At 29.7% G+C, this 20,084-nt stretch overlaps 1 protein-coding gene across 1 annotated transcript in view; it reads left to right on the top strand.

Annotated features, from left to right (window-relative positions):
• LOC137615757 (uncharacterized) overlaps window positions 1-20,084 on the top strand; it is an 81,801-nt gene that overhangs the window by 45,485 nt on the left and 16,232 nt on the right. Inside the window, 13 exon segments of the mRNA XM_068345467.1 lie at window positions 251-353; window positions 767-948; window positions 2,488-2,785; window positions 3,768-4,025; window positions 6,050-6,196; window positions 7,130-7,297; window positions 8,692-8,787; window positions 9,787-9,932; window positions 10,439-10,609; window positions 15,248-15,392; window positions 16,600-16,741; window positions 18,712-18,869; window positions 19,573-19,693. Of these exon segments, the coding sequence (XP_068201568.1) occupies window positions 251-353; window positions 767-948; window positions 2,488-2,785; window positions 3,768-4,025; window positions 6,050-6,196; window positions 7,130-7,297; window positions 8,692-8,787; window positions 9,787-9,932; window positions 10,439-10,609; window positions 15,248-15,392; window positions 16,600-16,741; window positions 18,712-18,869; window positions 19,573-19,693 (2,135 nt within the window).

Raw genomic sequence — 20,084 nt, 5'->3', positions numbered from 1 at the left:
TATATATATATATTTAATGGTAGAATACATTAGTTGATACAGTTAGAATTAATTCAACTTTTTATTAAGATTTCCAAATTAATTTCAAGGAATTTGAACAAACTGTCAAAACTCATCAAAGGCTTAAAAATCACTTAATTGCCATACGTTCTAAATATAACTTAAGCAACTTAAGAACAAGCTATTGTTTCTAAGAAAACCAGCCAAAGTAAACCAAAATCGACTAACCTGTAGTGTGACATCCTGGTAGGCAGGAGGTTCGTGTGATTGAGGAGGGAAAACATTTACTCTGGGTTGGGGTCGTACAAGCAAAAGCTGGACAACAATGGATTAACAGCCGCCACTTTGGAAAGGTAATAATTCTCCTGTTATTTATATCAACTATTCTTTCAATGAAAAAGTTACATTAAGGATCCTCAAGGTGCCTATTAGAAGTTTCTCATGACCCATCTTGAATTGATATGATACTCTGAAGGACATATCTTGGATACCATTAACTTACACGATAAAGTAATGAAGCAGAAATAATCTATAATTTGTTTGAGTTAAGTATCCCTACGGTGCCTATTAGAACTTTCTCATGACCCATTTTTTCATTGATATGAAACTCTGAAGGACATCATGTGGATACCATTAACTTAATAAAGAAATGATACAGAAACAATCTATATTTTTTGGAGTTTTTTAAACTTTGATGCATTTACCAACTACTTTTTCAAAGCCAGTTTCGATAATTTACTTCATTTACCTCTATTGAACCCCAAAGGCAACTCTTTTGACACCCACCGGAATGTACTACACTGCAAGTGGCGATATTAACTCGCAAATCAACGGTCTGAAAGCATCCATGGCGGACGTTAGTTTTTCAGCTGAAGCAGGCCCGGAAACGTCTTACTTGCTTGCCTGGCACTTCAGGTTACTGCAGCCGAACTCAACAGCTGTGAGTAGGTGAGTCTTGAACATCTATGAAGTAGGTTAGTCACCACGAACCATAGATATTAGGTAGGGTTCTTGGAATCATAGATAATTGACAATAGTCAATTCTTTTTAGTGAGGCAGATTTGCACCGACTCGCAGGGGTGCCCTTTTAGCCCGGTAAAGTTTCCTGATCGCTGATTGGTTGGACAAGATAATTCTGACCAATCAGATAGCAGAAAACCTTTCCGAGCTAAAAGGGCACCGCCGCGACTCTGTGCAAATGCGCCTCATTAAGAAAAAAATAGTATAGTTACTATGAACCCTTGGTCGTGGGTTAGTTTTTTGGAATCATAGATGGTAGGTAGGTTTCTTGGAATCATAGGTGATTTACTATTTACTTTGAACCACTGGCCTTGAGTTAGTTTCTTGTAATCATAGATGGTAGGTAGGTTTCTTGGAATCATAGGTGATTTACTAGTTACTATGAACCATTGGTCGTGAGTCAGTTTCTTGGAATCATAGATGGTAGGTAGGTTTCTTGGAATCATAGGTGATTTACTAGTTACTATGAACCATTAGTCGTGGGTTAGTTTCTTGGAATCATAGATGGTAGGTAAGTTTATTGGAAACATAAGTAATTGACTATTTACTATGAACCATAAGAAGTATGAAAACTTCTGGGAATCAGGAAGTCTACAAGATGCAATGAATCATGAGTATTATGAAAGTTTTTAATCTTGAGTAATTTGTGAGTTTATTGGAATGCTATGCATTTTCTCGGCTCTACAAATTATAATTAGGAAGAAATATATAGATCACATGAAGCAAATGAATCTATTTGATTTATATTTGTTAGGAAATCTATGTAAATAATATGCAGTATATTTATCTATGACAATTACTTACAGTATAGTTTATAATACTTACAATAGGCAAATCTATGGTACAGGTGATACTGTACGAATCATACACAGCAGCTGGATCAATCATCATGCATATTGTTGTAATTACTCTTAGGATTATTGAATCCTGTAGATCCACCATGATGATAAGTATGATAACGTAACCGAGGACATTGTTAATTTTTTTGTGGATCATTTATTTTGAATTATGATATACTGTATAGGTTCTGTTATTGGTAAAGATGTGCCTTCTATTTTGTCTCCAAAACAATTTGTTATGAATTTGATTTGATATGAAAGGGATAAAGATGTTTAGACCAACTTGGTTAATCAATGTTTAATGTTATTAGATGCATTTATAAAGACACTTCTAATGATATTCAGTTTGAAGAAATAATTCTTAGAGGACGCAAAACCATAAATAAAACTTAAAACAGCTGAAGTCTTGCGATTTCTGCCAGGTGAATTGATTATTAGAAGTTTGAGTATAAATTTGTTCAAAATTGTCAGATAATTATCTCTTCCTTTCAAAAATACAATTAATATTCTTCAGCAGGCTTAATGACTGCCTCTTTGCCTTGAGATTGTTTGACTACATATTATTCGATTTGAAATTTTGAAGATAGGACTTGAAGATAGTCTCGCTACAAATAACTTTCCTTTGTAGTTTTGAAGAACTGGAAACCCACGTTGAGGAGAAAGAAGATGCAGACGACTCCAATTATAGAGAGGATTACTACGAAAACTATGAGGACACGGCTGAGAACGACTACCTCCTAGACGATGACTCCGTTAATGAGGACTTCTCACACGTAGGACAGCCTTCGCTTCTGCTCGAAACGCTACTCAGGGGAAACAGTCCACACACAGGAGAGCTTAAGCTGAAAGTCAAAGCTAGGAAGACCAATTTCTTTTGGAGTAGTGAGGAAAGCCTACATGCAGGAAGTGAGAAATACGATGTTGATGTGAGTATCATGAATAAGTAACCACTGCTGTTATATAGGCTTGCTGCAAATGTTGACACTTAAACGAGATTAGAGCTGTTTCAAAATTTTCTTACAGTGACTATTTGCTTTCCTTGGCCACTCTTAGATTAAAGGTACTAGCAGGATGGGAAACATGCCATTGCCGATATTTTAGACCAATCTCAACCATTGTAGATAGATTAAGATATGCTGTCTCACGTATGAAAGGCGATTCAAGGAACTCTCTTCCTTATGTAATGATATATATATATATATATATATATATATATATATATATATATATATATATATATATATATATATATATATATATGAAACCCTCCAAAAGAGTAATACTTGATCGAAGTTAGTATTTTCGTCTATTGATATTTTTGGGCTAACAATATGTGCCCAACGTTGTCAATATATATATATATATATATATATATATATATATATATATATATATATACATACATACATACATACATACATATATATATATATATATATATATATATATATTTATATATATATAAATATATATATGTATATATATATATATATATGTATATATATAAGTATATATATATATATATATATATATATATATATATATATATCTATATATATGTATATATATAGTGTATATATATACATATACATATATATATATACATATATATATATATATATATATATATATATATATATATATGTGTGTGTGTGTGTGTTGATGTATGTTTAAGAACTATTATCAGTTTCTGAAAGATATAACAAAATCATTGCTGACCACATGATGAAACAGAATGTTGCCAGCCGTAAAAAAAACTTCTTGCTCAAGTTAAGCCTATCAAATCAATGATAACTAGGTTGGAATAAAGTAAGTAGTTAAAGAATGGTACAATATAGATGCTAATCTAAATAAATAAAATAATAATTAACGACAGAATTATCAAAAGCTTTCTTATCAACATTACAGCTTCGGCTAATCAGTGAGAACGACCCAGAGATGGGTCGTATCCACGGAAGCTTGACCCGTTCAACAGGGATTTACTCCCTCAATGGTCGTATCTGGTCTGGAATGCGGTCCTTCGGAGTCATCTCGTATGGAATGGCTCGGAACGACTCGCTGAAGTCGTCCCATTCTGTCGTGTACGTCGATCCTTCGACCCCGTGGACGAGAGTGGAGGTCGTGGTCAGCGGCGATCACCTCGGGTCGTTTCCTTATAATTTTCAGGTAATATTTCTTTCGTAATTCGAGGATTTACAAATTTTAGGTAATATGTCTTTCGTATTTTGAGGATTTATAATTCTTATGTAATATTTCTTTCTTAACTTGAGGATTTTATAATTTTTACGTAATATTTATTTCATAATTTGAGGATTTATAATCTTTAGGTAATATTTCTTTCGTAATTTGAGGATTTATAAATTTTAGGTTATATTTATTTCATAATTTGAGGATTTGTAATTTTTATGTAATTTTTGTTTCGTAATTTGAGGATTTATAATTTTTAGAAAATCTTTCTTTCGTATTTTGAGGATATATAGTTTTTAGTTGATATTTCTTTGGTAATTTGAGGATTTTAATTTTTAGGTAATATTTCTTTCATAATTCGATGATTCATAATTTTCTGGTAATATTTCTTGCATAATTCAAGGGGTTTATAATTTGCAGGTTATGTTTCTTTCGTAATTTGAAGATTTTGATTTTCAGGTAATATTTCTAGCATAATTTGAGGGTTTATAATTTTGAGGTAATATTTCTTTCGTAATTCGAGGATTTATAATTTCCAGGTAATATTTCTTTCGTAATTCGAAGATTTATAAATTTAAGGTAATATTTCTTTCGTAATTTGAGGATTTTTTAAATTTTTAGGTAATTCTTCTTTCGTAACTTGAGGATTTATAATTTTCAAGTAATATTTCTTTCGTAACTTGAGGATTTTTAATTTTCAGGTAATATTTCTTGCATAATTCGAGGATTCATGACTTTCAGGTAATATTTCTTTCATAATTCAAGGGTTTATAATTTTCAGGTAATATTTCTTGCATAATTCAAGGATTCATGACTTTCAGGTCATATTTCTTTCATAATTCGAGGATTCATGACTTTCAGGTAATATTTCTTTCATAATTCAAGGGTTTATAATTTTCAGGTAACATTTCTTTCATAATTCAAGGATTCATAATTTTCAGGTCATATTTCTTTCATAATTCGAGGATTCATAATTTTCAGGTAACATTTCTTGCATAATTCAAAGGTTTATAATTTTCAGGTTATATTTCTTTCATAATTCGAGGATCTATAATTTTATGGTAATATTTCTTTTCATAATTCGAGGATTTATGATATTTCTTTGATAATTCGAGGGTTTATAATTTTCAAGTAATATTTCTTTCATAGGTTGAGGACCTATAATTTTCTGGTAATAATTCCTTTACAAAGTGGGAATTTATGGTAGTAAGACAACACTATCTTGATTAATATCCAAAGTAAAAATACTACACTGGTGGAAAATAACATAATGTTAAAAAAAAAAATTCATCCACTCAGATATTGGCCTTCTTCGGACAATTTTCATAAGAAGCTGTTTCATTTTTTTTTTAGAGAATGCAAAATACTCGTACGAAGGATATTTTTATAATATATATTTGTCATATTAGTTTTTTAACATCTATCATTTTGTAATATTCAAAATGAAATTAATCCTAACAATTATAGTCTTTGATATATTTGATTTGTGGATATTCATTTTAACATTGCTTCTAGTCTTCATCTTTTTACTAAGTTACTTTAAGAAATTTCAAGGAAATTTAGTCACAATAGATTCTAATAATAAATTTCAATGCTCATAAGCTATCTCTTACTTCAAATGAGAGTGCTTTACTTATAACGTTTTTTTTATCAATTCTGATTACCAGTTTCATAAGAAACTATTTATAAACTTGTTCTTTTGTTTAGATTCAGTGTTTGAATATGTGGCTTCATTTTCTATTTTCCTAGGATATTGAATTACTGAGACACCATCTATTTCAACTACCTTTTATGCATGAATATACACTTAAATATAATTTCAATGACTAAATACAAACATACAAATAAAGTAACGAAATTAATATTTCATACATCTTAATTTTGGTGAATAAGCAAGTGAAAGTATACTTCAGATTCTAACTAATTAAACTTGGTAAGCCATAAGCCGAATAAATGAATTCATTAGAATAACCAATTAAAATACTAAAGCTCTACTCTTTCAGACTTCAGCAGACGGGAAAGTCACTCTCGGCTTCCAAGAGATTGGGGCAGTGAAGGCTTTAGCCCAGTGGACTCCAGTTGACTCTATTTTGAATCTGGGCTTCCATTCTTTCCATGAAGATTACCCAGGAGGACATGTATACTATAAGGTGAGGAATGAAATGCTGCTCATGTATTTTGACGGACAAATTAAGTAGATAGCTTCTTCCCTACACTGTTTAAAAATTGCATAAAAACGGTAAATGCCTGGCAAAATTTATTCCAGGATTTTTACAGTTTTATAAACGCATATATTGACTTAAAGAAGTGATATCACTATCACCAACCTATAAAATATAAGAACAAAGTAAGGTAAGATTAGGATCGCCTTTATTTTACTGAAATATGGCTGAGATCAGTAAATTTTTAACGAGAATTTCCGATTAAAATAACGTTTTTTTTTTTTTTTTTTTTTTTTTTTTTTTTAACAGTGTATTTGTGAAAAGTTTAATGTCAGGGTCGAATTATAATATTTATTCGCGTGAAGGCATAGAATTGGTAGATGACGGGAAGATAAGAAATAGTATGCCATTAGACGTCTGATATATGGATATTTCTGAAAGTAAAGTTTTATGATACCAAGAGAAAATTAATTTCAGATGTCATAATACTTTAGAATCAGGAAGTTCATATTTTTATGATATATATACAGTACACACATACACACTCATATATATATATATATATATATATATATATATATATATATATAGATTTATGTATATATATATATATATATATATATATATATATATATATATATATATATATATATATATATATATATGTGTGTGTGTGTGTGTGTGTGTGTATGTGTCTATTGGTTAAATTTTTATCTTTAATTTATTCTTTTCCTAGTTTTCTTTAGTGCTTGCCTCGCATGATATACAGTACATAATATTCATTCTGGATTATTTTACCCATTTATAACAAGTATCGTAGATATTTAGTAATTAAAGATTTAAACTCATAGAAACAAGTGCTCCAGCATTAACACCATTTCCGGTTTTTATATTTTTTTGTTTTGTTTTGTTTTGTTTCAGTTATCTCCAGGAGTACTGCAAACATCAGTGGGCTGGAAGGAAATGAAGGCGGTCTCCCTTTTGCAGTGGATGGAGAGTGGTCGCATCTTCCAGTTTGCTTTTAATTACGACTATCCAGGGTCGTCTTTCAACGATTTGGACGCTATAGTAAAGTTCGGAATATCCAAGGTAAGGGGTTAATTGTATGCTAAAAACACTTGCTAACTCGCTAGCTATTCTGACGTCCTATCAAACTGCGTTTATGATATTTATATTAATATTATTATTACTTGCTAAGTCACAACCCTAGTGTGAAAAGCAGGATGCTATGAGCTCAAGGGGCTCTAACATGGAGAATAGCCCAGTGAGGAAAGGAAACAAGGAAAATATTTTAAGAACAGTAAGAATATTAAAATAAATATTTCCTATAAAATCTATTAAAACTTGAACAAAACAGTAGTAAGGGAAATATGGTAGAATAGGGTGTCCAATGTACCCTCAAGCAAGAGAACTCTAACCCAAGACAGTGGGAGACCATGGTACAGAGGCTATGGCACTACCCAAGACTAGAGAACAATGGTTTGATTTTGGAGTGTCCTTCTCCTAGAAGAGCTGCTTACCATAGCTAAAAAGTCTCTTCTACCCTTACCAAGAGGGGAGTGGCCACTGAACAATTACAGTGCAATAGTTAACCACTTGGGGGAAGAAGACTTGTTCGGCGGTTATTTCTTTACCTCACTATTTGGGCATTTTGATGAATTTCTAAGCAAATTATTTGTTTTGGAATTCTATGTAAACATTCATAGATAGGACATATGATTGTTAACTATATGGGTAATTGTTTTTCAAAGCTATCGTTCTAAAATTTTTGTGTCCAGTAATAGATTTCCTTGATATCAGTTTCCAAAAGCATAAAATTTCATTAACCTTATGGGCTATAAATTGATTCGCTGACATTTTTCGCTGCATCCCCTTTAAAGACTTTTTTTTTATAATATATTTTAGTTAAAATATAAATTCATGTAAAGCTATTGTATATGTTACAGCCAATTCGTCGCAACAGAGAAATTTGCTTGTGTCATAGATATACAATCTAAGGCCAATCTTGAATTTGGTTATTTCCAATAAATATTTTCCGGTCGAGACACTTTACAGGGATAGAAATCCCTTTAGGCGGAAATGAGCAAAGTCTATTACTTCTGTATCTAAAAAGGTGAACGGTTTATATAAACAATGGTCATTTTATCACATCAAATGATTTTAATTTATAAACTTTTCTTCAGCTAGTCAACAAAATAGAAAAGATGTTTAAATTTTATCTATGGGCAGAAGTTGATATATGCTCGAATCTACTTTGTCCTTTAGTGTCCTACACTCTAAAAATCTATCAGCTGATCTACCTATCTGTATGTCTGCTTTTCCCAAACCATAATTTTAAAAGTTATGAAAACATTTAAACAATATCTTTTAGGCTACATATTTTATATTTACTGCTAATATACACATATCGTGTAAGCAATAATTTACCTTTTATAAGTTCAATTTGAAACTGGTTTAAAACTGATTTCGCTTTTCTATCGTAGCCTCCATACCCTCCTGTAAAACTTGGAATGTCAGGAAGGGTGTCCATCAACGGTATTTTCCACTACGTCATGAATGTGGACTGCAAATCGCAAGAGGTAAGAATACCGAGTAGGTGTTTGAACTCTCTTTGTATTTGATCAATGTTAGGACTATTATAGTTATTTTTTCTTCTTTTTTGTGATTGGAGGGTAGTTCCCTTTTGAAACATCCTCACTGAATTAACAAATAATTATGTAATTCGTGACTTATGTGATATTGAATGTACTCTTTATAATGGCGATCTTCCAATACAAAACTCATAAATAAAAACTAAATCATTCTAGCTCTGTACTACAATGATCTTATTTTTATTGAACTTTCGTAGATTGGTTGGGCTTTAAAAACATTGAATATAGGTAAATAACAAAAACAATTAAAATATTCATTGGTATATCTATGTATCCAGACATCTAAGAATGGTGTATATATTCACATAGATATTTGAAAAGAATCCTATCTGCAGCATTTGACAAAATATCGAACCTGAAGAGATAAAGAGTTGCTTTGAAAATATTTGAAATTATCATCATATCTAATAAAATTAGAATGTAAACAACCTGTCTGGCACTGTGCATTTTTTGTAGAAAAAATGACAAACGTGATGTCTGAAAACACTGAAATTATACTCTTCACATTGCCAGTGATTGAGAAGTAATTTCCAGATGGAGTGCTATGATGACATTCTCTCTCTCTCTCTCTCTCTCTCTCTCTCTCTCTCTCTCTCTCTCTCTCTCTCTCTCTCTCTCTCTCTCTCTCTCCAATTAAACGAAGAATTTCAAAATTAGTGTGGATTTATGACTGTGCATAAATGTTTTTACCCACTGATGTGACGTCAGGATGCTACTAATGTCAATGATGAATGTTTTATTTTTTGGGAAAAAATCTCTTGATAGGCAATGCACTCAAAGGAAGGAAGGATTATGCCTCTAATATTCATTTGTTTTTTTTTACATGAAGCTGCTCGTAAACATTATAATTAAGTCTTGTTTTAAACCTGACTTCTAAACACTTTATAAAAAATAAAGTAACGAAGTTTGAATGTGTATTACATCTAGGAAGACTGCTTGATAACTGGAGCCCTCGTGAAGCCAGGTGGCTCCGGGTCCCTCCGACTGCAACTCAAGAGAGCGGGTAATATGTACGGAGCCCTTGGCGCTTTCGTCTTAGACGGGCTCTCTTTTCAGGTCACCGGAGGTTTCACGTAAGTTTTCTGCTTCGCTTTGTGGTTCTATTAATATTTTCTTTATAACTATAATCCTACCTTTCCAGTCTTTGATTCAGTGATCGAATTTCATGTCACTTGACTAAGAATTCCATAGTATTTTACTTAAGTCCTCTATAATACAATTTTTGTAATATGAATACTGTAATCTATGAAATATGAGACTGGGACCCAAATTTTGTGGTGCTTATAATAATAGTGGAAGATTATGAAATAAAATTCCAACATTATAAGTAATTTCTAGGACGTAGAAAATTATGTATTAATTTAAACTTTGTGGTATTGCTATGATTAGAGCCATAACCGTGAAATTGGAATGCATTCCTCATTCTTATTCTTATAATCAACACACCGAGTGAGTTAGTTTAATGGATTTCAGTTATCTAAGAGGAGCTATAATGTTTATTGTCTTTCCAATAGAAGGAATTACAGATATATTTATACAACTGAATATATCAGAAGTGTCCAAAACATTCCCTCCACAGGCAGTTTAACCCCGGAGAAGAGCTGCAGTTGACCTTCCACAGCTCTCTCCTCGAGGAGAAAAAAGGCTATAGCTTCAAGATCACCCGAAAGTTCGAAGGCCCCAACAATGTTGAAGTTGCTTTTTTCCTGTCACAAGCGGGGCCAGAGAAAGACTGGCTGTACACTTACAAGTAAGTTTTCTTTCGTTTCATTTCTTGAGCTTTCGTATTGTTATTATTATCTTGTCTAATAAGATACAAATATTTTAATCCGGACAGTAAAATTATTAGACACTTGCATATTTTTTTTTTTTCACATGGAGTTTGACTACAATTAACGGTCTTAATAACTATTGGCACAACGTGATAATAATCTCGCTTTTCATTTGCTTACCCCTATTATTATTATTATTATTATTATTATTATTATTATTATTATTATTATTATTATTATTATTATTATTATTATTATTATTATTATTATTATTATTATCATCGACTTTACTATTGGAGTAGTTTTTATTTCTCAAAGGAACTAACATTTTTGCCATACCTAACATAACTACATCCTTGCCTAAAATTTATACTTATTTGTTTGTTAATAATAAGTAGATTTTTATCATATTACCATTAAAATTTTATTTTTATTTTCTCATTCGGTCAACACGTTTCCTTTTTCTCTGTAGCCATTTCAGCTAGAAATTGTATGTAATATAAAAAACTATTGTTTCATTTTTAAATCTTTGTAATTACAAATTAAATCCAATTTCCTATTAAATACCATCTTTCTCAGTAAAGAACATTGTCACAACATATGCTTCTGTTGATTTAATGCAAATGTATAATAAACATTTCCTACATATTTCTTTCCACATTACATTAATGATTTAATATAATGTGGGTAAGGGCTAAGCATTGCAGTGCCGCATTCGAATTTACTAATATTTTACAGTTATATATTAGTTTCGTTTATACTTTAAAGTCTTATCTATGATATCATTTATCGTATATGAATTTTACGATACTTGTAAGCATTCGTTTATTCAATTTGTGTCGATGGTGCTTAGGTGTCTAAAACTTTTAACAATTTAGCGTAAATATATAAGATTACTATTTTCTAGTATGTTGAAGTCTCCGATGAATTTATAGTTAAATTTATTTCACTTTTTCTTACGAGATTACTACTTCTGATAAGTTCAAAACCCTTACATTGATGCTTGATACTTCTACTTGCTTAATTTTTCACCAAGAATTTTGCTTAATATTTCTTTTTTAATAACCATTAGCGTAATGTCAAAATAATCTTACTTTTATTTTGCTCAATCTCATTATTATTATTATTATTATTATTATTATTATTATTATTATTATTATTATTATTATTATTATTATTATTATTATTATTATTATTATTATTAGAATGACTATATTTTTGTGTGTGTTAAGGTTAAGTAGATCTTGCTCGTATTATCATTATAGTTCAGTAAACATTTATTACTAAAATTCCAAATTATTTGCTACAATTTACACAACTCGTTTTTCTGTGCAGCTGTTTCAGCTGGCAGTTCTAAGTTATGCCAAAAACTATCGTTTTTATATTGCAATCTTTGCAATTACGAATAAAACCCAATTGTCACTCTCTCGTTAACAATCATTGTTGCCATATATCCCTCTATTGATTTAATGTTATTAGATAATGAAACTTCTTAGTTTTTTCCACATTACATTGATGATTTAATATGATTTTGTGTTAAGGTTAAGCAATGTAGTGCAAAGTTGAAACTGATTACTGCTGGTCTGTTATATATTAGCTTCATTTTTACTTTAAAGACTTATCTATGATATCATTTGTAAGCATTCTTCTATTCAATTTGTGTCGATTGTGCTTTGGAATTTAGAAATCTTAACTCCATAGTGCGTAAATATTTGCTGAGATTACTATTCTGTACTGTGTTGAAATCTCTATCGAATTGATGATCATTTAAGTAATTTCCTTAAACGATTAGCCTATAATTTTAAATCTGTTAATATTGATGCTTGACTTACTCTTATTTGCCTAATTTTCATCTCTAAATAACCAGAAGCATAATATCAAAATAATATCACTTTTATTATTATTATTATTATTATTATTATTATTATTATTATTATTATTATTATTATTATTATTATTATTATTATTATTATTATTATTATTATCAAGCTTACAATTCAATAGTTTCAATTTCTTAAATCAATTTTTTTTTCATTTTTAACATAACTATATCCCTACTTAGAACTGTTAATTCTTTTTTTTTTAAAGTTAAGTAGATCTTACTGATATTATAGTTAATGTTTTCTATTCATTTTAACATTTGGTAAACATTTATTGTTAAGATTCGTAGTTATGTTTTTACAATTTACATATCTCCTATTTCTCTGTAACTCTCTTAGCTGTCAGTTCTATGTCATGCCAAAAACTATTTTCTTTTTTTATTTGAAATCATTGTAATTTAAATTCAATTTCCTATTGATTGCCGTCTCTCTCTCTGTAATAATCATTGTCACCAACTATTTGTCTATTGATTTAATGTAAATAGAAAGTAAAAATCTTGCACATATATTTTTTCCACATTAAATTAATAATATAATATGATCTGGTTTAAAAATTACGGCAAAGTATTGCATAGCAGAGTTGGAATTGACTACTACTTTACAGTTATATATTAGTTTTGTTTATACTTTAAAGGCTTAACCATGGTATCATTTATCGCACAGGAATTTTACAATACTTTTAGGCATTTGTCTATTCAATTTGTGTCGATGGTGCCTGGGTATCTATAAATGTTATCTATTTTGCGTAAAAATGTGTTAAGATTACTATTTTGTTGTGTGTTGAAGTCTCTATCAAATTAATTATTATTTCAAACTTTTACTTACGAGATTACTACTTACTGATAAGTTTAAGTCTCTTACATTGATGCTTGACTTATTCTTATTTGCTTAATTTCCCACCAACATTTTTGCTTAATATTCCTCTCTTAATAACCATTAGCATAATGTAAAAAAAAAATATTGCTTTTATTTTGCTTAACCTCATTATTATTATTATTATTATTATTATTATTATTATTATTATCATTATTATCATTATTATTATTATTATTATTATTATTATTAATAGTAATAATAATAATAATAATAATAATAATAATAATAATAATAATAATAATAATAATAATAATAATAATATTACAATTTAAATTGTAGATCTTGCTCATATTATTCATTTTCTAATTTGGTAAACAATCATTGCTAAAATTCCAAATAATTTGCTATAATTTACGCATCCCCCTTTTTCTTTGTAGTAATTTCAGATAGCAATTCTATTATGCCGAAAACTATTGTTTATTTTTCAAATCTTTAAAATTACGAATAAGATCCAATTGTCATATCTCGGTAATAACTATTATTGCCATCTATTGATTTAATGTGAATATGTTATAAATAATCTTACAGATTTTGTCCCCACATAACATTGATTATATATGATCTGGTTTAAGGCTGAGCATTACAGGGTAAAGTTGGACCTGACTACTACTTAACAGTTATATATGAGATTCGTTTATACTTTGGAGGCTTACCTATGGTATCATTCATTGCTCATGAATTTTACGATACTTTCAAGCATCTGTCTATTCAATTTGTGCTAATGGTACTTTGGTGTCTACAAATTAAACTACTTTTGGTAAATTATTACTGCGATTACTATTTTGTTGTATGTTAAAGCCTCTTCAGAATTTTTAACTACGAACATTTTCTTACAAGATTACTACTTACGGTTAAGTTTAAATCTCTTACATTGATGCTTGACTTGTTTCTAATAGCTTAATTTTCCACAAACATTTTTACTTAATTTTCCTTGAATTGTTACTTACGAGGATAATATCATTTGAAACGTCGACTTGCATTACTGCTTACTATCTTCTTATTTACAGCCTGAGTTCTGGAAGAGCTTGGGTCATGGGCTTTACTCTCTTCAATGTAATTGTTCTGCCGGAGTTATTCGTGTGTCTAAAACAGTGCATCATTTCAGTTGCTATAGTTTCCGTAGAGAAGTCTTTTAATATTTATGGATATATTCGAGAATACCTCTGATAATCTGACCTTTTTTAATGGTTACTTGGGTCATAAAGGAAAGGCTAATCTTTTACTAACAAAGACAAAACTAGTAAGAGATAACTGCTCTATGTGGCTGATCATATATTTCAACATGATTTCTATTGGTAAATTTTATGACTAAGTAAATCAAATACTTCATAAAAACTACTTTTAAGAAAGCGTGTTGCCTTTAACTCTTTATCTTTAAATGTTGATTAGAACAGTTTAGTTTAATACAAATAAGTTATCAGTTCTCAAAATTAAGAACGTGCCGTATAAACAGACATTATTTCCGTTAAATCCAAGAGTCTTTTGCCAGTTCCTATAGTGTCTTGTTAAGAAATGTGCCACATAAAATAACTCTTTTAAGATTTTATTTTCTGAGAACTTTCTCTTCTAAGAATTTATGATTCTCAATTTGTTTTTTCTAAATACAAAGTCTGCTCAGTAAAGACACCTGTAATTCAAAGTACAACAGGGAAAAAAAAGTTTATCAATGGAATGTTTTTTGAAGGTTTTGGTTTTTAATTGTAACTCCAAACAGCTTTCTATTTTACAGTTTTATTAAAATATGACTCTAGGAAAATGTTTTGCCTGATTGAAATTTAAAATATTTTTATCTCGCAAGATTTTGTCAAATTTTTTAGGCTTTTCTCAAACTACGTTTAGTCAACATCATCTTATATGCAGGCTCTTCCTCGATATGGAGAAGGACATAAAAGCAAAGATACGAAAGCTGAGGGTTGAGGACCACTTAACATACTCGGAGTTGCCGGATGAATTACTTCACGACTACAATTTCTTGATAATGATTGTTCATAATAAATTTGACGAGGTTTGTACAGTAGGGATAATCCTCAAGATCCTGGAGATATTTGTATAAAATTATTTGATTGAATCCTGTACTTATTTCATTCATTCGGGCTGTAATGAACATTCAGGAACAGTCTGATAAGAATCAGTTTAAATAGGTGCAGAATTTGCAATTAATGAATACAATATCTCAGTTGAAAATACCTCTAGGAGGATTCAAATTTATTTTGGCTATATGGCTCAAAAGATTATGGAATGTATGAATAATTATAAAACAGCAAACCCTTGGTTGATGAAAATTGATACAGATAAATAGAAAATAAATATTAACTCAAAAGAGATATGGAACTAGCAGTAATGCCGTTGAATGATATAATACTACCAATCTAGTAACAACTATATGTATGTTAACATAATAATAATATTCAAATTATAGATGTAGTTTTGAAAGCTAAAATTTGAATGAAAAACTATTTTCTTTCTTTCTGTTCATCTTTCATTTCTTGCGTTTCCTTGAACTATAGATTAAGTTACCTTACATTATGGAGCTTGAAATTAAAACAGAACTGATAATATTAAAAGAAATTGTTCAGTTGAATAATTTAGTTTTAAGCGCAAAACATTTGCAAACGATCAGACAGCTGTTTGAGGTGTTAAAATTTTACAACCATTTAAAAGGCACTAAGAAGATGTCAGTAACTTAAGTTTATTAGCCACTTGGCCACTTAACTTCCTTTGTCCATGAAGATAAAACTGCTTTCAGGAAATATTATAGATTAATTTGTGATTTGCTAATGTTAATTGCCAGTAGTGAAAGAAACTTTAATGGGAACATTTATTAGTTTTGCAAGTAGATTTAGTTACATTATAGAGTTCACTTACTATAACAGTGACTGGTAGCCATAATATAGAAATAACTTATCAATTATAGATTGTTTCTTACTTTTTGTAAAATTATATAGGCTACAGCTATATAGATGTGTATATGTTTGTTACAATGATTTAAAATCATGATTTATACTTGAAATACCTATGTACAACGTTATAATATAATATAAGAATATGATTCTACTCGGAGAGAGAGAGAGAGAGAGAGAGAGAGAGAGAGAGAGAGAGAGAGAGAGAGAGAGAGAGAGAGAGAGAGAGAGAGAGAGAAATTATGTCATTACTCAAATGCCATGTATTTTGTGTTTATTTTTTTACGCATTCCTTCAACGGCGTGACATAAGGTGGAAATAGAGATCGAGTTCCCAGATATTTGGACTGAAGTGAAGGTCACGAGTACTATTGTCAAAGGAAAGGACTCCCAAATTGACCTTGTCTTTATCACCCCTTCCGTCAAGCACTTACTTGAAGGGCGCCTAATATTTGGTGAGTACAGTACGTCCAGTGGCTTGTTTCGTGTCGTGTTTTTAGGGATAATCTCTCGAAGGGAGGATTATTATGGATGTCTAAAGAGCCTAAATCATTACAGTGTTATGAGTAGTAATAGTATTGATTATTATCATCATCATCATCATCATCATCATTATGTAAACGCTCAGTCATATAATTGCCATTAACCTAATTGAATTATGAATTTCGGCAAAGCTTAATATTTTCTTTGACGTTGTGTTTTGTTGCTTATTTATGTTTATGTAAGTCTTAATGCTTCCATTGCTAAAAAGTTAATTACTATCATTTTGAAGGACATTTAGTTACCAAAATCAAATATAGTGTTATTCTAATACCTCTGATCTTGAAAACAAAGAGAGAAGCTACGCATAATTCTAAAAGAGTCCCACTATAGAGAATTAAGTTTTGCAAACATTTTCGTCGTTTTAGAGTAAAGACAAATCTTCCTTGAAGAAAAATATAGAGTAGGAAGAGAAGTACCTGAACTAGTAAAGTACTCTTGACAGCATAATTTAGCGAATATATAACCTTTTTTCGCGAATTTCTAGTTTACACACTATTAGAAATAATCGCTTGTTTACATCATGATCTAATGTTCTTTGAAAGTGTTTTCCCTCCCTCTTGGCTTTATTGTCATAATCAAACATAATTACGACTAATTCTTCTATATTTCCCACAAATTACTGAGCAGTACTTATAAAAAATAACGATGGAATCATAATAAACCTTCAGCATGTATACGTAGGATTTAAAGGTGATGAGTACGGAAGTACATAAATGGAGTGGGAGAAATATTATCATATATGATAGAATAGATCAGTCATTTATATGGTTGGTCATGTTGAGCTAAAGGAGGATGATATGTTAGGGAAAAGAATGTGTAGTTCAGTAGTGATGGCGGCATCAAGGATACCAGAAAACTCTCAATCAATCAATCAGTCGGTAGTGATGGAGTCCTATAGTTAGAATTCTCCTCAGCAAATATTTTTTAACCAGATATACTCCTCAGTTGTTTACTCTATATCATCATTGAACTCTGCCATGACTATAGCTCTTTCAGATCACATAGGAATGATTGTACAGTATATTGGTATTGCGAGAAGGGCTTTTATTTTATGAAAAAATCTAATGTCCTAAAATTTAAGTCATATATGTTGATATCTTATTCATCTAAACGATTCTCCTCTCATCTAATGGATATGTTATTTGACATAGTCTTGTGAAATATCTGAGCCATCTGTCTTTCCTTTCACAAAGAATTCTTTTAGTTATATAATACTACAGCCTAAAGTACATTGTCACTTTTTTTATTTCATGTAATCTTTGGTTGATTATCCTTTAGGTATGCTTGGTCTTCTCCTGATTAGTCTTAATAAGACATCGATTTACAATTAGCAAGTTACTTAATAATCTTCTCGTTGAAAATTGCCGGGCTCTTGTGACTGGACATGTTGAACACTTGTTTGTCATTGGCATTATGATTATTTTCTATAAAAAATGGTGTTAGATGTAAAGCTTAAAAATTACATCATACTTACGTTTTAACTTTTAAGGAAGTAAAATATCTCAGGAGTGTCTTCAAACGAGTTTCTTATAGATATAATATTGAGTAATATTTTTCTCATATTTATTGTATTTTGAATGTGGATACCTTGACGCGGTGAATGGATTTGCAAATCACCTGATCGGCAGACCTGTACTAGTCAGGACCACCCATAATAGGTTGATCTGCTGTAAGCAATCAGACTAAAGCCTTCCACCCTTACCAATCTGTAGTAGGCATCGTGGTGATGAAAACTGACCAAACTCCACTCGTGAATAAGGTCATGGACTAGAAACGGCTACATTTATTGTTTGTGTTGTTGTCGTCTGTTTCTCATTTGTTATGTGCTTAGGAGTTTTTACTTCTAAAAATTCTTCTTCCCTCCGATCTTATTGTTATTCAGGAAGTGAATCCTGGTGGTCCTCACACAGCGGATCCTTCTCCTACACGCAGCAGGGTAAGAAGGGTCGCGGACAACCTTTCAAACTGGAGGTCGAAGGCTTGAAGTGGAACTCTGACCGTCAGAAGTACAAGCTTTCTTTGCAGAAGATGGTTGATGAGGTATATTTGGTTGCAAGTTATTTGATAGAGAAATGTGAAAACAGCTTTATATATATATATATATATATATATATATATATATATATATATATATACATACAGTATATATATACATATGTATATATATATATATATATATATATATATATATATATATATATCCTGTACATAAATAAATTAGTATACAATTAATATAATTTTCATAATACACCTATATATATATATATATATATATATATATATATATATATATGTATATATATATGTATATATATGTGTATATATATATATATATATATATATATATATATATATATATATACAAGCCATGAAACCTACACACATATATACAGACATATGTGTATATACTGTATATATATATATATATATATATATATATATATATATATATATATATATATATATATATATATATATATATATATATATATATATACATACATATATATAATACACTATATATATATATATATATATATATATATATATATATATATATATATATGTACGTATATATATATGTATATATATATTTATATATGTATATATATATATATATATATATATATATATATATATATATATATATATATATATATATATATATATATATATATATATATATAGACATATTGAGAGATAGAGAAGCATATTTTTAATCCATTACTTTATCTCCTATCAGTTCACGCTAGCAGAGTACAAGAATGAAGAGAATGCTTATTCCAAAAATGATGCTGGAATCTTGTTTATCAATTTTGACGCATCGCTGGAGGTATCTCGGGATTCGGGTTCAAGAGAATACAGTAAGTGATATAATATTTTTACTCACTATTGTTATGCTTTTATAAAGCATAATTTTTTATTTTTGTTCCTTGTAGACAAGCATCAGTTCATTTTCTTGTATAATATCACAGTTCTCATCATTATAGCACATGTTTTATACTTTTATCATTTTAAAAGTAATAGTGATTCAGTTTGATTTTTATTTACTTTTTGATTTATAAATTAAAATATTTATTACTCCGTTCACAAATACACGTTCTGTATATGTTAATATACTTATAACGAATCCTGTTCAGTTAGTAGTTTGTTTTTGTTCCAAATTTAAAGAAAATTATCCTAATCTTTTTCTATTGCTATTACGATAAAAATGAAATTTATTTTGATCGTTTGTATTAAGCTGAAAACATCAAG

Source organism: Palaemon carinicauda, chromosome 2 (assembly GCF_036898095.1).
Source record: "Palaemon carinicauda isolate YSFRI2023 chromosome 2, ASM3689809v2, whole genome shotgun sequence".
NCBI classification, from domain to species: Eukaryota; Metazoa; Arthropoda; class Malacostraca; order Decapoda; family Palaemonidae; genus Palaemon; species Palaemon carinicauda.
The sequence above is the reverse complement of the archived record's forward strand: the minus strand, read 5'-3'. Positions and strand labels throughout refer to the sequence as shown.